Source organism: Trichomycterus rosablanca, chromosome 3, assembly GCF_030014385.1.
Source record: "Trichomycterus rosablanca isolate fTriRos1 chromosome 3, fTriRos1.hap1, whole genome shotgun sequence".
NCBI lineage: Eukaryota > Metazoa > Chordata > Actinopteri > Siluriformes > Trichomycteridae > Trichomycterus > Trichomycterus rosablanca.
Window position 1 is genome coordinate 49,723,630 of NC_085990.1, and position 21,153 is coordinate 49,744,782.

The window sequence follows — 21,153 nt, forward strand, 5'->3', positions numbered from 1 at the left end:
ATACAAACCATGTCCTTGATGTGCTTTACATCTAGCAAGACTTTGCAGTTGACATGTTCACTGATAATATTTTGTACTGTTTAATAAATTACAGTGTATATTTAAATTTCAGAGTATTTTTTATTATAACATTGAGTTTATAACATTATCAAGGATGTTTCTCATCCTAACCGTGGACTTCCGTCTGGCAGGCTTGTACCAGCAGGCTCAGGAAGAGCTTTTTCCCAGAGGCTGTAACCCTACTAAACTCTACCACACCCCTTTAAAAATATCACTGCACTTTGTACCACATTGAACTCTAGTACTTTTTACAAATGTATCATCTCACCTGCATATACAGTAGTGTTCAAAAAAATAGCAGTGGTTTTAAAAAAGTGAATAAAGCACAAAATAATTATGATAACTTTTATTTCCATAAATGCAAATGCACTGAAAATACTCCACTTTCAATTCTAATTCAAAACATTAACAAAATTTAGCCAGTTTGTGTTAATCCTTTACAGAAAGTTAAGAAAAATGAATATTAGGCTGTTCAAAAAAATAGCAGTGCCAGCAATTTTCTTTAAAAACTCAAAAAATGTATCTATACATTAAAAAATGTTTGAGGTTTCACTTTACTTTAATATTTAACTAATAATAACTAATATTTAGTGGCATAACAATTGTTTCTGAGATCTGTGTTGCATGGAGTCGACCAACTTCTGGCACCTCTGAACAGGTATTCCAGTCCAGGATGATTACACTACATTCCACAGTTCTTCTGCATTTTTGGGTTTTGCCTCAAAAAAACGTGTTTCAGACATCAGAACACAAGTTCTCTCTGGGATGGAAGTCAGGGGATTGTGCTGGCCACTCTATTACCTCAATCTTGTTTGTCTGTAATCAAGATGTTTTGGGTCATTGTCATGTTGAAACACCCATTTTAAGGACATTTCTTCTTTGACATAGGGCAACATGATCTCAAGTATTCTGATATATTTAAACTGATCCATGATCCCTCGTATATGATAAATAGGTGTAACACCATGGTATGAGAAACATCCCATATCATCATTTTGTACCACCATGCTTTACTACCTTCACAGTGTACTGTGGCTTGAATTCAGTGCTCGAGGGTCGTCTGGCATACTGTCTACGGCCACTAGACCCAAAAAGAAAAATTTTGCTTTTACCAGTCCACAAAATGTTGAGCCATTTCTCTTTGGACCAGTCAATGTGTTCTTTGGCAAATTTGAACCCATTCAGGACACGTCTTTTTCTTAACAACGGGACTTTCCAAGGAGTTCTTGCTGATAAATTGGCTTCACTTAATCATCTTCTGTACTTACTGGTAACTTCAGATGTTCCTTGATCTTTCTGGAGGTGATCATTGGCTGAGTATTTGCCATTCTGGCTATTCTCTGATCCATTCGAACAGTAGTTCCACACTTCCTTCTGCATCTTTCATGTTTTGGTTGTCACTTCAAGGCATTTGAGATCATTTTAGCTGAGCAGCCTATAATCTGCTGCACTTCTCTGTATGTTTTTTCCTCTACAATCAACTTTTTAATAAAAGTACACTGTTCATCAGAACAATGTCTGGAACAACCCATTTTACCCAGTATTTCAAAAGGAAACGCGCTATGACCAACCTGTGCAACATTTGCCCCCCTCCTACCTTAAATAAGGGCCAAAATTGACACCCGTTCTTCTGCAGAATGAATGACTTCACCAACTAAACACCTCACTGCTATTATTTTGAACAACCCACTTTCAATCAATGCTTCGATTACTCAGAATGAGCGGCATGCATGTCCTAATTGTTGGGTTTGTTTTGTTTTCATTACTCTTCTACACTTTCAAGTAAATGTTTTGATATGTAGAAATATCACTTCTACTAAAAACAGTGATTTATCAGGTTAATGGTGTTGGACTGCTATTTTTTTGAACACCACTGTACCATCAGTATTTTGCAAATTTGCACATGGCACTATTGCACTGTTTACACCAGCACAACAATAATGTATATACTGTATAGATCTGCTATACTTATATACTCTATTTATTATCATTCATTACCCATTCATGTAGCCACTTTAGTCACCTTCCATTACTCTGTAAATACATATTAGTCTATACACTGTGCAGTCAACATCATCTGTTTAATATTCTTAATATTCTTATATTTCTCCTCATTTCATTTATCTGGTCACTTTAACTGTAATATATGTAAATAATCTCTATCTTGCACTTCTGGTTAGATGCTACTGCATTTCGTTGGCTTTGTACTTGCTTACTCTGCACAGTGACAAAGTTGAATCTAAAGTTTGTTTGCACAAAGCTCCTTGGCAAAACTCATTTATGGAAGGTGGGTATTTATATAAGAGAGAAAATAAAGTTTTTCTGAAGACAGATTTACATTTAATCATCATGTTTACGTACAACTGGTTTGTATGGGTATACATTGTTTTTCTACCTTTTATATGAAAATGATTAAAGATACAAAAACAATTGTATATGTACAATACATGGTCAAAAGTATGTGGACACCTCGTATTTAAAGTTTAAAACGCCTACAAAGCCAAAAATGGACCAGCCCAAGCTACCTTCGTGGTCTAATAAAACCTTGCTCTGTACCACACAAACCAGGACTCGAGGAAGACCAGCATCAAGGCTCTTCTCTGTACTGGCACCCAAGTGGTGGAACGAGCTTCCTCTGTCTGTCCGAACATCTGAGTGTCTTGCTGTCTTTAAAAAACGATTAAAAACCTTTATCACCTCTTTACTATGCACTTAAGCTGACTTGTACTTACTAACACTCACTAATACTAATTCATTTATTGCAACAATAACCTGGATTTGATCCTTGACTTCCGTCACTGTCTGTGAGCAGTTTTAATGTGGTGTTTTTCTTCAAACTTATAAAAAAGATGTATGAGTTGGATTGGCTGCTCTTAACTGACCCTAGGTAAATGGGTGAAACATACGGGTGAGTGAATGAATGAATTGGCACCCTGTTCAGGGTGTTGTTGTTTTTTTTCTCCACTTGGGTGTTCTCAGTTAATGCTTCATCAAATGCTGCACAAACCAGAATAAAGCAGTTAGCACAAATGAATAATAAATGCATGGCTGATTTTACTTCCCATATAGATCACTCAACCCATGGTTAATTTAAAGACTTAGAACACAGTTAGAGTGACGCAGACAATCAAGTGGATGTTGTGCAGCAAGATGGCTCCTGGGGACTTGGGTTCAATCCTTGCCATTACTCACTTTCTAGGTCAATCCAGAACACCAAATGTACCTAATGACACGATTTGCCACCTTACTCTATTTTTAGGATAGTATGCCACACTATTCTATTTAGTACAGTAGTATACCACACTATTCTATTTAGTACAGTAGTATACCACACTATTCTATTTAGTAGAGTAGTATACCACACTATTCTATTTAGTACAGTAGTATACCACACTATTCTATTTAGTACAGTAGTATACCACACTATTATATTTAGTAGAGTAGTATACCACACTATTATATTTAGTACAGTAGTATACCACACTATTCTATTTAGTACAGTAGTATTCCACACTATTATATTTAGTAGAGTAGTATACCACACTATTCTATTTAGTACAGTAGTATACCACACTATTCTATTTAGTACAGTAGTATACCACACTATTATATTTAGTGGAGTAGTATACCACACTATTCTATTTAGTACAGTAGTATACCACACTATTATATTTAGTACAGTAGTATTCCACACTATTCTATTTAGTACAGTAGTATACCACACTATTATATTTAGTACAGTAGTATACCACACTATTCTATTTAGTACAGTAGTATACCACACTATTCTATTTAGTACAGTAGTATACCACACTATTATATTTAGTAGAGTAGTATACCACACTATTATATTTAGTAGGGTAGTATACCACACTATTATATTTAGTACGGTAGTATACCACACTATTCTATTTAGTACAGTAGTATACCACACTATTATATTTAGTAGAGTAGTATACCACACTATTATATTTAGTAGAGTAGTATACCACACTATTCTATTTAGTACAGTAGTATACCACACTATTCTATTTAGTAGAGTAGTATACCACACTATTATATTTAGTACAGTAGTATACCACACTATTATATTTAGTAGAGTAGTATACCACACTATTATATTTAGTAGAGTAGTATACCACACTATTATATTTAGTAGAGTAGTATACCACACTATTATATTTAGTACAGTAGTATACCACACTATTATATTTAGTAGAGTAGTATACCACACTATTATATTTAGTACAGTAGTATACCACACTATTATATTTAGTACAGTAGTATACCACACTATTCTATTTAGTAGAGTAGTATACCACACTATTATATTTAGTACAGTAGTATACCACACTATTCTATTTAGTACAGTAGTATACCACACTATTCTATTTAGTAGAGTAGTATACCACACTATTATATTTAGTACAGTAGTATACCACACTATTCTATTTAGTACAGTAGTATACCACACTATTCTATTTAGTAGAGTAGTATACCACACTATTATATTTAGTAGAGTAGTATACCACACTATTATATTTAGTACAGTAGTATACCACACTATTCTATTTAGTACAGTAGTATACCACACTATTCTATTTAGTAGAGTAGTATACCACACTATTATATTTAGTAGAGTAGTATACCACACTATTATATTTAGTACAGTAGTATACCACACTATTATATTTAGTACAGTAGTATACCACACTATTCTATTTAGTAGAGTAGTATACCACACTATTATATTTAGTACAGTAGTATACCACACTATTCTATTTAGTAGAGTAGTATACCACACTATTATATTTAGTACAGTAGTATACCACACTATTATATTTAGTAGAGTAGTATACCACACTATTATATTTAGTACAGTAGTATACCACACTATTATATTTAGTAGAGTAGTATACCACACTATTATATTTAGTACAGTAGTATACCACACTATTATATTTAGTAGAGTAGTATACCACACTATTATATTTAGTACAGTAGTATACCACACTATTATATTTAGTACAGTAGTATACCACACTATTGTATTTAGTACAGTAGTATACCACACTATTATATTTAGTACAGTAGTATACCACACTATTGTATTTAGTAGAGTAGTATACCACACTATTATATTTAGTAGAGTAGTATACCACACTATTCTATTTAGTAGAGTAGTATTCCACACTATTATATTTAGTAGAGTAGTATACCACACTATTATATTTAGTAGAGTAGTATACCACACTATTATATTTAGTAGAGTAGTATACCACACTATTATATTTAGTAGAGTAGTATACCACACTATTATATTTAGTACAGTAGTATACCACACTATTCTATTTAGTACAGTAGTATACTACACTATTATACAAAGCGGATTCCAAAAAAGTTGGGACACTAAACAAATTGGGAATAAAAACTGAATGCAATGATGAGGAGATGGCAAATGTCAATATTTTATTCGTAATAGAACATAGATGACAGATCAAAAGTTTAATCTGAGTAAATGTAACATTTTAAAGGAAAAATATGTTGATTCAAAATTTCACAGTGTCAACAAATCCCAAAACAGTTGGGACAAGTAGCAATAAGTGGCTGGAAAAAGGAAATTGAGCATATAACGAACAGCTGGAAGACCAATTAACACAAATTAGGTCAATTGACAACATGATTGGGTATAAAAAGAGCTTCTCAGAGTGTCAGTGTCTCTCAGAAGCCAAGATGGTAAGAGGATCACCAATTCCACCATTGTTGCGCAAAAAGATAGTGCAGCAATACCAGAATGGTGTTACCCAGCGTAAAATAGCAAAGACTTTTAAGTTATCATCATCAACCGTGCATAACATCATCAAAAGATTCAGAGAATCTGGAACAATCGCTGTGCGTAAGGGTCAAGGCCGTAAAACTCTACTGGATGCTCGTGATCTCCGGGCCCTTAAACGTCACTGCACCTCAAACAGGAATGCCACTGTCAAGGAAATAACAGAATGGGCTCAGGAATACTTCCAGAAAGCATTGTCAGTGAACACAATCCACCGTGCCATCCGCCGTTGCCAGCTGAAACTCTACAGTGCAAAGAGGAAGCCATTTCTAAGCAAGCTCCACAAGCTCAGACGTTTGCACTGGGCCAGGGGTTATTTAAAATGGAGTGTGGCAAAATGGAAGACTGTTCTGTGGTCAGATGAGTCACGATTTGAAGTTCTTTATGGAACACTGGGACGCCATGTCATCCGGACCAGAGAGGACAAGGATAACCCAAGTTGTTATCAACGCTCCGTTCAGAAGCCTGCATCACTGATGGTATGGGGTTGCATGAGTGCTTGTGGCATGGGCAGCTTGCATGTCTGGAAAGGCACCATTAATGCAGAGAACTATGTTCAGGTTCTAGAACAACATATGCTCCCATCTAGACGTCATCTCTTTCAGGGAAGACCCTGCATTTTTCAACAAGATAATGCCAGACCACATTCTGCAGCAATCACAACATCATGGCTACGTAGGAGAAGGATCCGGGAACTGAAATGGCCAGCCTGCAGTCCAGATCTTTCACCTATAGAGAACATTTGGCGCATCATAAAGAGGAAGGTGCGACAAAGAAGGCCCAAGACGATTGAACAGTTAGAGGCCTGTATTAGACATGAATGGGAGAGCATTCCTATTTCTAAACTTGAGAAACTGGTCTCCTCTGTCCCCAGACGTCTGTTGAGTGTTGTAAGAAGAAGGGGGGATGCCACACAGTGGTAAAAATGGCCTTGTCCCAACTTTTTTGGGATTTGTTGATGCCATGAAATTTTGAAACAACATATTTTTCCCTTAAAATGATACATTCTCTCAGTTTAAACTTTTGATCTGTGATTTGTGTTCTATTCTAAATAAAATATTAGATGTTGGCACCTCAACATCATTGCATTCAGTTTTTATTCACAATTTGTTTAGTGTCCCAACTTTTTTGGAATCCGGTTTGTATTTAGTACAGTAGTATACCACACTATTCTATTTAGTACAGTAGTATACCACACTATTATATTTAGTACAGTAGTATACCACACTATTATATTTAGTACAGTAGTATACCACACTATTATATTTAGTACAGTAGTATACCACACTATTATATTTAGTAGAGTAGTATACCACACTATTATATTTAGTAGAGTAGTATACCACACTATTATATTTAGTACAGTAGTATACCACACTATTATATTTAGTAGAGTAGTATACCACACTATTATATTTAGTAGAGTAGTATACCACACTATTATATTTAGTACAGTAGTATACCACACTATTATATTTAGTAGAGTAGTATACCACACTATTATATTTAGTAGAGTAGTATACCACACTATTATATTTAGTAGAGTAGTATACCACACTATTATATTTAGTAGAGTAGTATACCACACTATTATATTTAGTAGAGTAGTATACCACACTATTATATTTAGTACAGTAGTATACCACACTATTATATTTAGTACAGTAGTATACCACACTATTATATTTAGTACAGTAGTATACCACACTATTATATTTAGTACAGTAGTATACCACACTATTATATTTAGTAGAGTAGTATACCACACTATTATATTTAGTAGAGTAGTATACCACACTATTATATTTAGTACAGTAGTATACCACACTATTATATTTAGTAGAGTAGTATACCACACTATTATATTTAGTAGAGTAGTATACCACACTATTATATTTAGTAGAGTAGTATACCACACTATTATATTTAGTAGGGTAGTATACCACACTATTATATTTAGTACAGTAGTATACCACACTATTCTACAGTATTTAGTAGAGTAGTATGCGGTTATAAATGTACCCTGTGTTGCCATAGTGTCCGTTGATCAAATGCTGATTGGTGGAGCTCCGTCAGCCGAGAGGCCAGCTTGCAGCCAATCCGCAGCCAGGGGGGCGGGATGAGCGCAGACTGAGGACATCTGTATAATCTCGGCGGAGAGGAGACTCAGATGAAAGGTAACTGATACTGACCATTACAGCTGTTTATACAGTCATACTCTCATCATCTACTGACATTAAGCTTAACATAATGTAACCATGAGATCGAGCTGTGTACATGAGGTTCTCTGCTGTGTTTTATTGCCTGTATGTTCAGTAACAGTGCGTGACATTGGTAGTTTTGGCGCAGGTCAGCGCGTCCACTGCGCACCTTCCATATAGAAGCACTGACCACCAACATCTGTATGTGTTTACATCCACAACATCATCACTCAGTCCGGTTTATATCATAGCAGCCAGCCATCCACGGTCAGTATATGTATTGCTTTCTAATACAGCACAATAATACTTCGATTGTTGTACAATCCACAGGTTGGTATTAATATAATTAATCTAATCTATAAGTATAATTATAAATAAAACATGGTTTTACATTTGTCCTGTGATTTATTACAGAGCTTATTTATAATGCTGTTTTAAGGGGACATCTTTGCCCTAAATATGTTCTGCTGAGGCCCTACTGTGTTTATTATTGATGCATTAATCCACAACTAACATAGATTGATGTTATTTGTTTATTTATTAGGATTTTACCATCATGTTTTACACACTTTGGTTAGGGCTAAGTGGGTAGCGCTGTCGCCTCACAGCGAGAAGGTCCTGGGTTCGATCCACAGGTGGGGCGGTCCAGGTCCTTTCTGTGTGGAGTTTGCATGTTCTCCCCGTGTCCGCGTGGGTTTCCTCCAGGTGCTCCAGTTTCCTCCCACAGTCCAAAGACATGCAAGTGAGGTGAATTGGAGATACTAAATTCTCCATGACTGTGTTTGATATAAACTTGTGACCTGATGAATCTTGTGTAATGAGTAACTACCGTTCCTGTCATGAATGTAACCAAAAGTGTAAAACATGACGTTAAAATCCTAATAAACAAACAAACACGCTTTGGTTACTTTTATGACAGGACAGGTAGTTACTGCTTACACAAGATTCATCAGTTCGCAAGTTTGATGTCTGTGGGAGGAAACCGGAGCTCCCGGAGGAAACCCATGCAGACTCCACACAGAAAGGACCCGGACCGCCCCACCTGGGGAGGTGACAGTGCTAAAGAAATACCTACCTTTTAATTTTAACTGTAACATCATGGCTGTTATAAATATCATAAATATTATCATTTAAAATACTATCTTTAGGGCGGCACGGTGGCTCGGTGGGTAGCACTGTCGCCTCGCAGCAAGAAGGCCCTGGTTCGATCCCCAAGTGGGGCGGTCCGGGTCTTTTCTGTGCGGAGTTTGCATGTTTTCCTCGTGTTCGTGTGGGTTTCCTCCGGGAGCTCCGGTTTCCTCCCACAGTCCAAAAACCTGCAGCGTCCCATCCAGGGTGTTACAGTGTGCCTTGCCCCCATTGAAAAGCTGGGATAGGCTCCAGCAACCCCCCCCGACCCAAATTGGATAAGCGGTTAAGAAACTGAGTGAGTAAGTGAATACTATCTTACTTGTGATTGTTGCTAACCCTTTAATCCCATTGGTACATTGTTGCCTCAAGGTAACAAACCCATTTGGCCTTTTACACTCACACAATATATCATCAGTGAGGATGCAGTACTTTAAAAAGAATCAGGGCCCTAAAGTAAGCAATAGCAGTGTGTGTTTATAACATAACTTGCTGGAGACTTATTTTGAATCAATTTTGCGGTCTTCATCACATGGTTCAGCTTCATCATCTTTTTCCACAAAATTAGTCTGAAAGCATCTTTTTCTGTCACATTACAGTGTGTAAATAATTGGATTCACATTAATATGTTTATTATTTAAAATAATTGTTTCATTTTTAATTGTTTAATGTACATAATTTGATATATTCTATTCACTGTATTTGATAATTAGGTAATGGAAAATGGTTTAAATGGAGATACCTTAATGAAGTACCACTGTGACGTTTTTGGTGTTGTGTATTTTGGTTTATATACTGTTCAAAAGCAAAGCAATCATAATACCTCTTTATCTTTCATTTATATTAACCTTTCAATTAAAATATATGTTTAATTAACCTTAACACTTTTGATAACATTAGTTGTAATAAAGTTGAGCCTGTTACCCCCAAAAGGGTTTTGATAATGAGGGTTTCTGAAATATACACTCTTTACCACATTCATTCTTATAGGTTGTTAAACAATGGTACGATGTTATCTGAGGGTAACATTCAGATGACTAAACTTATGAAAAGAGTCTTTTTTAATGTTTTTTTTAGTTTTAAATAGCAGGAATTGTGGTGTAAAATGGTGATGTGATTGATCAGTCAATGATTATTGTAATACATTTAATTCAAACTTAAACAATATCTCTTTTTTATTACTTACTGTTATGGTACTGTGTTGTTTTAAGGTAACACACTCTAAAGTGTAGCCCAAAATATATCTTGTATCTTGTTAAAATTATCTTTACTTGGTCTATTTTATGACAAAAACATGGCAAACATTTTTATGCAGGCATCATAATGTGTATCACAGAGGGTGACGGTTATTTGGATTTACCACAGACAGTAACAGATGACTGCACTCAAGTTTTGGGTATATTTGTGTCACACAAGCTGGTTTATTTGTGTGACAAAAAAAAATGTGGACCTGATAATCTATGCAAAGTCACAACCAAGCAGCACGACATACAATTATTTAAATTTTACATCATCGGGGAAACTAAACAGCCACTGGATGGCCCAACATAGAAGATCGACCTCTTCTGGCCAGTTTACACTTACCTGCAAGCCAGCGGCCACTCATTTAATGATGAAGATGTTCAGATCTTTGACACAGAGGAACGCTGGTTTGAACGGGGAGTCAAAGAGGCCATCTATGTGAAGAGGGAACGACCATCCCTGAACCCAGGAGGGGGCCTGAGAGTACATCTCTCACCATCTTACAACGCCGTAGTAGGAGCTATACCCCAATCATATGTGAAAGGCACACATGGCCATTGTAATTAATGGTCATTGTGATTTGCATATGGACCTGATCACAGGTTTCATTGTTATGCAGTGGGCGGTGATCGGTCGTTATGCAAATCGTCTGCATATAAGGTTGGGGTTTTCACCACCAGCTCAGACTGAAGAAGTCACTTGGATGAGTGATGAAACGTATCTCTACAACAAACTTGTGTCCACATGAACTGATTCAACTTTGTGGATTTGTGTACCTGGATTATTGAGCATGCATCAAGAGATTCAAATAATACAGTTTCATCATCAATTTCATCACCTTTCTAATTCAAAGTACTGTACTGTTTATTTTATACTTTTTTTCTGCCGGGTCAGTGTAATTAGCCATTTTAAGAATAATGTATAGTATGTAATTCACAGTAAAGTTACACCATGAACTAAATGTCTTTTTAGTGTGCAGGAATCAACATCAGCCGCTCCAGGTCTCAAAATGGACTCCATCTCACTGATGGGAAGCAGTTCTGCCGGTTCCTTCCTGCCTAACGGATTGAAGAATGGGCCCAAAGAAGGCATCAGCAAACATGCAGTGGCCATCATTGGCTCCGGGGATTTTTCCAAGTGCTTGGCCATCCGTCTGCTCCGTAGCGGCTTCCATGTAGTGGTGGGCAGTCGGCATCCCAAGCGGGCGGCCGAGTTCTTCCCCCACGTGGTGGACGTGACGCATCACGAGGATGCGGTGGGCAAGGCCTCCATGATTTTCCTGGCTATCCGGAGGGAGCACTACTCCTGCCTGTGGGACATTAAGCACCTGCTGGCAGGCAAGATCTTGGTGGACGTGAGCAACAACAGGAGAATGAACCAGTTTCCAGAATCGAACGCGGAGTACCTCGCCTCTCTTTTTACAGACTCCACTGTGGTGAAAGGATTCAATGTAATCTCAGCCTGGGCGATGCAGTCAGGACCGATGGATGCCAGTCGACAGGTAAGACGTGTGAAAGTTGGTGAACTAAGATACAAGATCTATGTGCTAAGATTTAAACATTTTTGGTAATATGTAAGTAAGTAATCATGTTATGTCCATTCCATGCCACAGGTATACATCTGCAGTAACTCAGTGGAGGCGAGGGTGGAGGTCATCGAACTGGCACGGCAGCTTGGTTTCATTCCAGTGGATATGGGCAGCCTCTCGTTAGCCAAGGAAATAGAGAACATGCCGTTACGCTTATTCACCGATTGGAAAGGTCCCGTTCTGACCGCCGTTGCCCTCTCTATCTTTTTCTTTGCCTACTCTTTCGTTCGGGACATCATTCATCCATACGTGAAGAACAGGCAGAGCTTGTTTTATAAGATCCCGATAGAGATGGTGAACAGGACGCTGCCGATGGTCGCGATAACCCTTCTGGCTCTGGTTTATCTAGCAGGGCAGCTCGCTGCAGCACACCAGATCTATTACGGGACAAAATTTAGACATTTTCCACACTGGCTGCAGGGCTGGCTGCAGAGTCGCAAACAGCTGGGTCTACTCAGCTTCTTCTTCGGCTGCATCCATGTCCTCTACAGCCTCTGTCTGCCCATGAGGAGGTCTGAGAGATATCTGCTGCTCAACATGGCCTACCAACAGGTCAGTACTTTATTAATTTAGAACTTATAGGCCATTCCACCGATGAAATTATACTATAACACACACACTTAACTACTCAGAATGTGTTTTGGTCAATCGCAGGCACCTTTGTTTAATTTTTACAAGGTTTCTAAGTGGAGGATGAGCTGTTTATGAGTAGGGCTGCCACTACTGACTATTTTTCTATCAATTAGTCTATAGACTATTTTACCGATTAGTCTAAACCAGTGGTTCTCAAACTGTGGTACGCGTACCACTGGTGGTACGTGAAGCAGCACGAGGTGGTACGCCAGATAATCTTGGAAAAGTAATTACATGCACCGAAAAAATAAATAATTGAATAATTATGAAAAAAAAATGAAACAAAATGTGTAAATTACTAATAAAATCTGTTTCAAAGTTCTTATGATTCTGTTTTAATAAAATCAGTTTAATTCAAATGAAGGTGTTTTTAGAAATATTCGGGGCTATGCAGACACCGTACTTTATTACGTCTATACTTCACGATTGCGGTTTCCATCTCTAAATTTCCGAAACGTTATCAGTAAAGTTATCAGTAAAGTTATCAGTAGCTCTCTCACTTTTGTCAGAGCCAGATCTGCGTTTGAATCTCACTGATCTCGTTCCTGACATCACAAGGCTGCTCCGCTAAACAGGCGCACCCCTCTCACTCACATGCTCAGTGGTAACTGCATATATACTAGTGATGGGTCGCTCGCGAATGATCCGATTCTATTGAACGCATCTTTGAAATGAACAAAAGGAACCGAGTCTTTATTTCTGCACAGTTCTTATTGGCTGTAATCAACCCATTAAGCTTCGCATCAGTAGAGGGAATTAATCGTAACTCGTAATAAAAGCTGTTTATTGTCGATATTCAAATCTGAAAACACTTTCAGTATCACGGAGAGTGAGCAACACACACACACACACACACACACAAACTTACATTCACATACACTAACACCACACACATAAACACACACTCGCACTCATGCATACTCATACACACACACACAGAGCTAGTAGTATAATGATAAATAATTGAGAAATAAACTATACACTTGTTTAATTGTGTTAAATCTGGTTATTTCATTGTGCTTATGTTTTAAAGCAGAAACAAACACAGTCACAGGATTTTTCTGAAACTTAATGCAATGCAACCACAGTGTGTCTTTTCCCTGTAGTTTTTTTTCCTTTCAAAAATAAATCTTTTTTTTCTCGTTTAAGTGTTGTTTGAATTAGGAATACATTTAAGGCAAGGTAGCAAAATTTGATATTAATATCGGGGGTGTCTTATAGTTTACCTAGTAGCGCCTCTCAAAGAACGAAGAGCCGTTTTTTTGAACGCCTCTTTAAAAGGAACCGAGCCAAAAGATCCCTTCAAGAAGCCATAATTCCCATCACTAATATATACACATACACACCTAAATAATGTGTGCCATATGTGGTTCTGTGATGAGAAACATAGGTGGTACTTGGAACTTTTGGTTTGATAATGGGTGGTACTCGGTCTAAAAAGTTTGAGAACCACTGGTCTAAACAATTGATTTTCCTCCAAAAAATTGTATTCAAAATCTCTTTTAAGCTTCATTTTTTTAAAAACAACAAACTGTATGACATAATAATATGGCACAAAACTTAATGTAAACAGGGTTTATGTCCATATTGTCAAATTCTCAAGTGCTCCATATTAAACAAAGTGCAGCACATGTTTATGGCATTCTGTACACAAAGCAAAGTGCTCAAACTAATAGCAGAAATAAAATAGTTAGATATAGCCACGTCTTATTAAGTCCAACGTACGGTAACAACAGAATGAGCCCAGATTCTAACCTACTCAATCACTTAAAACTTACTTCACATTGTAAGCCATGTAAACACAGTGGTAAGTGTTTCACATGAAAAGCTTTTTGCGCTTTGAGCACCACAACAACCGCAAAAATCGCGAGCCCAATGCAGCAAAGTGCACGGCGGTCTAACTGAACTTGCTAAGGAATACGGTATTCCAAGATCTCCGTGATTAAGAAGCGTAATGAAACAATATAGACGTGCAACATCGCCCTAGTGCTGCTGTGGTACCATCAAAGCTTTGCACAGTGTACAAACCACATTTTACTTTTGTGCCAGTTTTAAGTATCATCAAACTTTTGATGATTTGGGTCTTGGAAAACTTTGAGCTTTTCTTTGGAAGCTCTACAATTGGCCTCTGACTGCTGCAGATGGCATTTTTTAAGACTGCGCTTAATGCTGCCAACCAGTGACTGGACCAAATACGACTTAGGTCATGCACGCAGCAAGTAGTGCTGAGGGAATCATATGAACGGTTATATGAACGGAGAAGTTGTAGAAATGAAAAAGGATCATTTATAAATAGGGGTGGGTTTATAAAATCGATTTTTCGATTCGAATCGATCTTTATTTGAACAATCCGATATCGATTCATATAAACGCGAGATCGATCTTTTAAATACGCCCCTTTTTACGGTGCACACGGAAATCTGTTACCCCCTTTAATTTCGCGTGACCAGCCAGTGTTTTTTCATGTAACGATATCTGACCTGCACATCAGTTCAGCATGGCAGAAGCTCAAGTTATGACCACTACACAACTTTTTGCACTGATTTTCGCTCTGCGACGGGTCGGTGCTGGATTCGGGAGGAACTCGGTGTTCGCTCTGCGATCAAAACTCGGCTCTCAATCAATGTGTGAAACAGCGAGGGGAAACACAGAGGAGAGGTTGTAAACAGGTGGTGGAGCGCAATATAGTTTCTATCAGAATACATCAGCACACGCGAGTTTTACAGTATTTCTGACCTGATCGTTCTCTACAAAACAAAATATTTATCAACCTCCAACTCACTACAGAACGATTCATGCTGCTCATGTTGCCAAATCCACTCAGATTCATTTATTTAATCAGCGCACAAACTTTGATCGCTCGCTACTTGTTGATGTGCATGTTTGGACGTGGTATCATTAAACCTTTCATCACTTCTCACGTGTGTTTTCGTGACAGAACGTAGTTTTGGAGAGCAGAGAAGCTCGCCTGTGATTCCCCCTGGTGATAGATGGTGTAGTGTAAAACCCCCCATCGCCCATCAGTCGTGTAGTGTGAACATTACAGTGACCAGGTGTTAATCAGAAAGTCGTGTCGTGTAAACTTGGTATAAGCTGTTCAACAGCCAGGTGTATGTTTACATTACATTTACAATGTTGTAGCGTGTCAGACATATAAAATAATAATAAAAAATGAATGTTACTGTTTTCTGTTTTGGATTAATTATTTATGTAAACAAAATACACAAATATTTGTAATAATGAGTGTTCTTTGTACAATTATCACCTTCGTTCTCTGAACATCTTTACATATTTAAACAAAACCTGTTAATGTAACTCAAATATGCCTAAATGTGTTGAATCGAAATTGAATCGAAATTGAATCGAAATTGAATCGAAATTGAATCGAAATTGAATCGAAATTGAATCGAAAATCGAATCGAAAATCGAATCGAAAATCGAATCGAAAATCGAAGATCGAATCGAATCGGGACCTTGTGAATCGGAATCGAATCGATCCAGGAAATTAGTGGCGATACCCAGCCCTATTTATAAACATAGTTTTAAAAATGATGCATCGACTTAAAATATTGAGGTCGACCAATCACGGCAGCCCTATTGATGAGTAACAGGACTGAGTTTTTAACATAGAACTAGTAAATACATGAAATATGGCAGCATGAAGTTCATGCTAAAAGCAGGAGAACACTGAGCACCGTCTAGTGATTTATCACAAAAAATATTTTTAAAATAAGCAAATAACAACTAAGAAAAAATGTAGGTAACAGGAATGTACGTTGAGATTAATCTTCTCAAAGTCACTTGTAGAATATTTCCACATTTTTCAGAAGGATGAATATGTCAGGGTAACAGGACTGAGTGAAAACTTGGGGACGTGACTATAAATGGATTTTAACCACATTATTATAAATTTCTTATGGAAAATAAATAATAAAAGCATAGATGGGATCTGGAGTCACCAAACAATGCAGGAAAAAAGGATTTCTGAAAGATTTTACTCATTATATTTCATTGTAAACTGTCGTGTTGGATAGTGGGAACAGTACTATACTAAAAATACTTTTGTTTCAGTGTTATAGGTTTTTTTTTATTAATGTTTTAAATTATATATCCTAAATTTTTAGTTAGAAACTTTTGACCCCACACGACGTACGGTGTGCAAAAGTTTTGACTTCATTTTTTACTTTCTATGCAAAATATACCTTGGCTCTTGTTTGAAGCCCACTGTGTATGAATGCAGTATGTGTGCATTTCTGTACAAAAATGAAAGGCATGTTTTTATACCATCATACGAAAGAAAAGAAATGTTTTGTTTTTCTGAACTCCGTCACTTTGACTTTGCTCAGCGTGATGCCTCGTCAGACGTTTGTCCTCAGATCTCCTCAGGACTCGAAATCAAAACATTCTCAGTTTGAGTCTGTAGAGCTTAAAGTAACCATCAGTGTATAGTCTTCATTGTATTCATATATTATACACTGATCAGCCATAACATTAAAACCACCTCCTTGTTTCTACACACACTGTCCATTATATCAGCTCCACTTACCATGTAGAAGCACTTTGTAGTTCTACAATTACTGACTGTAGTCCATCTGTTTCTCTACATGCTTTGTTACCCACTTTCATGCTGTTCTTCATAGTTCTTTACCCCCACAGGACCACTACAGAGCAGGTATTACTTGGTGGATCATTCTCAGCACTGCAGTGACACTGACATGGTGGTGGTGTGTTAGTGTGTGTTGTGCTGGTATGAGTGGATCAGACACAGCAGCGCTGATGGAGTTTAATAGTCCACCAACCAAAAATATTCAGCCAATAGCACCCTGTGGGCAGCGTCCTGTGACCACTAATGAAGGTCTAGAAGATGACCAACTCAAACAGCAGCAATAGATGAGGGATCGTCTCTGACTTTACATCTACAAGGTGAACCAACTAGGTAGGAGTGTCTAATAGAGTGGACAGTGAGTGGACACGGTATTTAAAACCTCCAGCAGCGCTGCTGTGTCTGATCCACTCATACCAGCACAACACACCACCACCATGTCAGTGTCACTGCAGTGCTGAGAATGATCCACCACCCAAATAATTCCTGCTCTGATGTGGTCATGTGGGGGTCCAAATTACCAAAGAGCAGTCTATAAACAGCTACAGGGAGGACACACTTTGTTGCGGGTCTGTAGAAAGGCCTATAGACAAATATGTAGGGAGTTCCGCAGATTGTGAAAGGTTAATAAAAGAATCATAAGTACTGTAAATGCTTCATTTGCAACTTCAGTAACTTTGGTTTGAATAAGACATTAAACGTATGTTCTCGTTTTCATTCTGTCCAGGTCCATGCTGATATAGAAAACTCCTGGAATGAAGAGGAGGTATGGAGAGTGGAGATGTACGTGTCCTTCGGCATTATGAGTTTGGGTCTTCTCTCCCTGCTGGCTGTCACCTCTATTCCTTCAGTGAGCAGCACCCTCAACTGGAGAGAATTCAGCTTCATCCAGGTCAGAGAGCTTTACCATGGTCTGAGACATACCGAGCGTGTTTACATGTACAGAATCCACTAGTAGCTGCAGGAAATCATTTGTTTATCCTTAGTAAGCACTTTTTACAGTATGAGAAATAATTAGACAGGGTGCCAACCCAGTTTTGTTAAGTAGGGTTTTAACACAGTGGAAAAGCTTTTACCATCATAACTATTACCAGATTTTATTCACATCTTGTGATTGTAACTTGTAACTGTAAGTATGGTATTGGTTTATCATGATTAGGGACAGTGATAGCCTAGTGCAGGGGTGTCAAACTCAAGTAAAATCGTACATAAACTGCATCTCCCACAATGCATGCCGATTTTGGGACCGCATCCCGCCACTAGATGGCAGTGTTTCCACATCAGCATTTAACTCAGGCAGTTTTCCAACAAGTGATGTTGAGAAATATTTACAAATAATCCCAAAATGTACAAGAAGAGAAAATTAAGGACATTTAATGAAAGATGGAAAGTGAAAACAAGTTTGTGCTTCAGGAAGAGAAATCAGTACATCCCTTGTTATGAGGCCGTGTCTGTGGTAAAGGAGTACAATATAAATGTAGATATATATTATAAATATACAGTATAAATTTGGCATTTTCACACCAAACACAGAATTTAGCCTCCAGGAAAAACAACAAATTGTCCAAGACTGCAATCACAGCAGGATTCGTTACAATCGGCCCTTTGAGGGCCACCAAAATGTATATGTGGCCCTCCGGGAAAATGAGTTTGACACCCCTGGCCTAGTGGGTAGAGCTTTGGGATGTCAAATGAAAGGTCGAATTCCTCGAAAGATTGAATGAGAATCCCAGCTCTACCATGCAGCCACTGTTGGGCCCTTGAGCAAGACCCTTAACCCTTTGTGCTTCAGGGGTGCTGTACAATGGCTGACTCTGAGCCCAGCTTTTAAATGTGCTGGGATATGCGAAGGAAGAATTTTATATATTGTATAAATATCGTATAATTAAGCATTTATCATTGAGTGGCTAATGTATTTAATCTATAATAGTTAATATTAATGTTTTGACCCAGTAATAAGACCATTAATGTAAAAGTATTGCACTTTACTACATACATTATTTTATTAAATACATCCTGCTTGTCTTTATCTTTGACAAATCTCTAGTACAGTAGACTCTACAGTAAGTACACATGACAAATGAAGCTTTAGTAGAAAGTATCTAAGGTATAGCTTAGATACACTGATCAGCTATAACATTAAAACCACCTCCTTGTTTCTACACTCACTGTCCATTTTATCAGCTCCACTTACCATATAGAAGCACTTTGTAGTTCTACAATTACTGACTGTAGTCCATCTATTTCTCTACATACTTTTTTAGCCTGCTTCCACCCTGTTCTTCAATGGTCAGGACCCCCACAGAGCAGGTTTTATTTGGGTGGTGGATCATTCTCAGCACTGCAGTGACACTGACATGGTGGTGGTGTGTTAGTGTGTGTTGTGCTGGTATGAGTGGATCAGACACAGCAGCGCTGATGGAGTTTTTAAATACCGTGTCCACTCACTGTCCACTCTATTAGACACTCCTACCTAGTTGGTCCACCTTGTAGATGTAAAGTCAGAGACGATCGCTCATCTATTGCTGCTGTTTGAGTTGGTCATCTTCTAGACCTTCATCAGGGGTCACAGGACGCTGCCCATGGGGCGCTGTTGGCTGGATATTTTTGGTTGGACTATTCTCGGTCCAGCAGTGACAGTGAGGTGTTTAAAAACTCCAGCAGCACTGCTGTGTCTTATCCACTCATACCAGCACAACACACACTAACACACCACCACCATGTCAGTGTCACTGCAGTGCTGAGAATGATCCACCACCTAAATAATACCTGCTCTGTGGTGGTCATGTGGGGGTCCTGACCATTGAAGAACAGGGTTAAAGGGGGCTAACAAAGTATGCAGAGAAACAGATGGACTACAGTCAGTAATTGTAGGACTACAAAGTGCTTCTACAGTATATGGTAAGTGGAGCTGATAAAATGGACAGTGAGTGTAGAAACAAGGAGGTGGTTTTAATGTTATGGCTGATCGGTGTGTGTTGACAACTATTTTAAAAGATAAATCATAAATATGGATGTGATTTTACTCTGACATTACTAACAGGCTCTGGGTTTCTACCATTACAGTCCACTCTTGGATATGTCGCCCTGCTTATCGCCACACTCCACGCCCTGCTGTTCGGCTGGAAGCGAGGCTTTGAGCTGGAGTCCTACCATTTTTACATGCCACCCAGCTACGTGGTGGCTGTGGCGCTGCCCGTCACCGTGATCATGGGAAAAGCCATCCTAATGCTGCCCTGCATGGCCTGGAAGCTGAAGAAAATCCGCAGAGGCTGCGAAAACAGCCAGCATCACGGTGATCATGAGAGACATGCGGCTCATGTTTCTCCAGAGAGAGTCACCATCATGTAGCTACATGTCAGCCTCATCACTACACTGCATTGTCCAGACCTATTTTTACCTCTGTGTTACTGTTCTGACCAGCAGAGGGTGCTGTATGTTGTTAAATCACAGAGACGCTTACAGTTCAACATCTCATGTGATTCTCAAGCATCTTAAGAGTCACATGAGTCTTTCTTCGGATCTGTGTCCTTAAATACACCAATGAGGCATAATATTATGACCACCTTCCTAATATTGTGTTGGCCCATCTTTTGCTGCTCCGTACACAACAAACTGTGATGCTCTGTGTATTCTGACACCTTTCTATCAGAACCAGCATTAACATCTTCAGCAATTTGAGCTACAGTAGCTCGTCTGTTGGATCAGACCACACGGGCTAGCCTTAGCTCCCCACGTGCATCGCCCATGACCCTGTCACCGGTTTACCACTGTTCCTTCCTTGGACCACTTTTGATAGATACTGACCACTGCAGACCGGGAACACCCCACAAGAGCTGCAGTTTTGGAGATGCTCTGACCCAGT

At 38.3% G+C, this 21,153-nt stretch overlaps 1 protein-coding gene across 1 annotated transcript; it reads left to right on the forward strand.

Moving 5' to 3' along the window:
- The first annotated feature begins 8,310 nt into the window (after positions 1-8,310).
- On the forward strand, positions 8,311-20,639 carry LOC134310581 (metalloreductase STEAP2-like). The gene is made up of 5 exons (XM_062992207.1): positions 8,311-8,361; positions 11,437-11,965; positions 12,077-12,604; positions 18,016-18,180; positions 20,355-20,639. The coding sequence occupies exons 2-5, from the start codon at positions 11,474-11,476 to the stop codon at positions 20,637-20,639; spliced, it is 1,470 nt and encodes a 489-aa protein (XP_062848277.1). The 5' UTR covers positions 8,311-8,361; positions 11,437-11,473.
- Positions 20,640-21,153: the final 514 nt, after the last annotated feature.

What these genes read in the sequence shown, in the direction of transcription:
- LOC134310581 (XM_062992207.1), top strand. Translation starts at nt 11,474, where the DNA reads ATGGACTCCATCTCACTGATGGGAAGCAGTTCTGCCGGTTCCTTCCTG. An exon ending in CGATGGATGCCAGTCGACAG is followed by an intron (nt 11,966 to 12,076) that starts GTAAGACGTGTG and finishes TCCATGCCACAG; the next exon opens with GTATACATCTGCAGTAACTC. An exon ending in GAGAATTCAGCTTCATCCAG is followed by an intron (nt 18,181 to 20,354) that starts GTCAGAGAGCTT and finishes CTACCATTACAG; the next exon opens with TCCACTCTTGGATATGTCGC.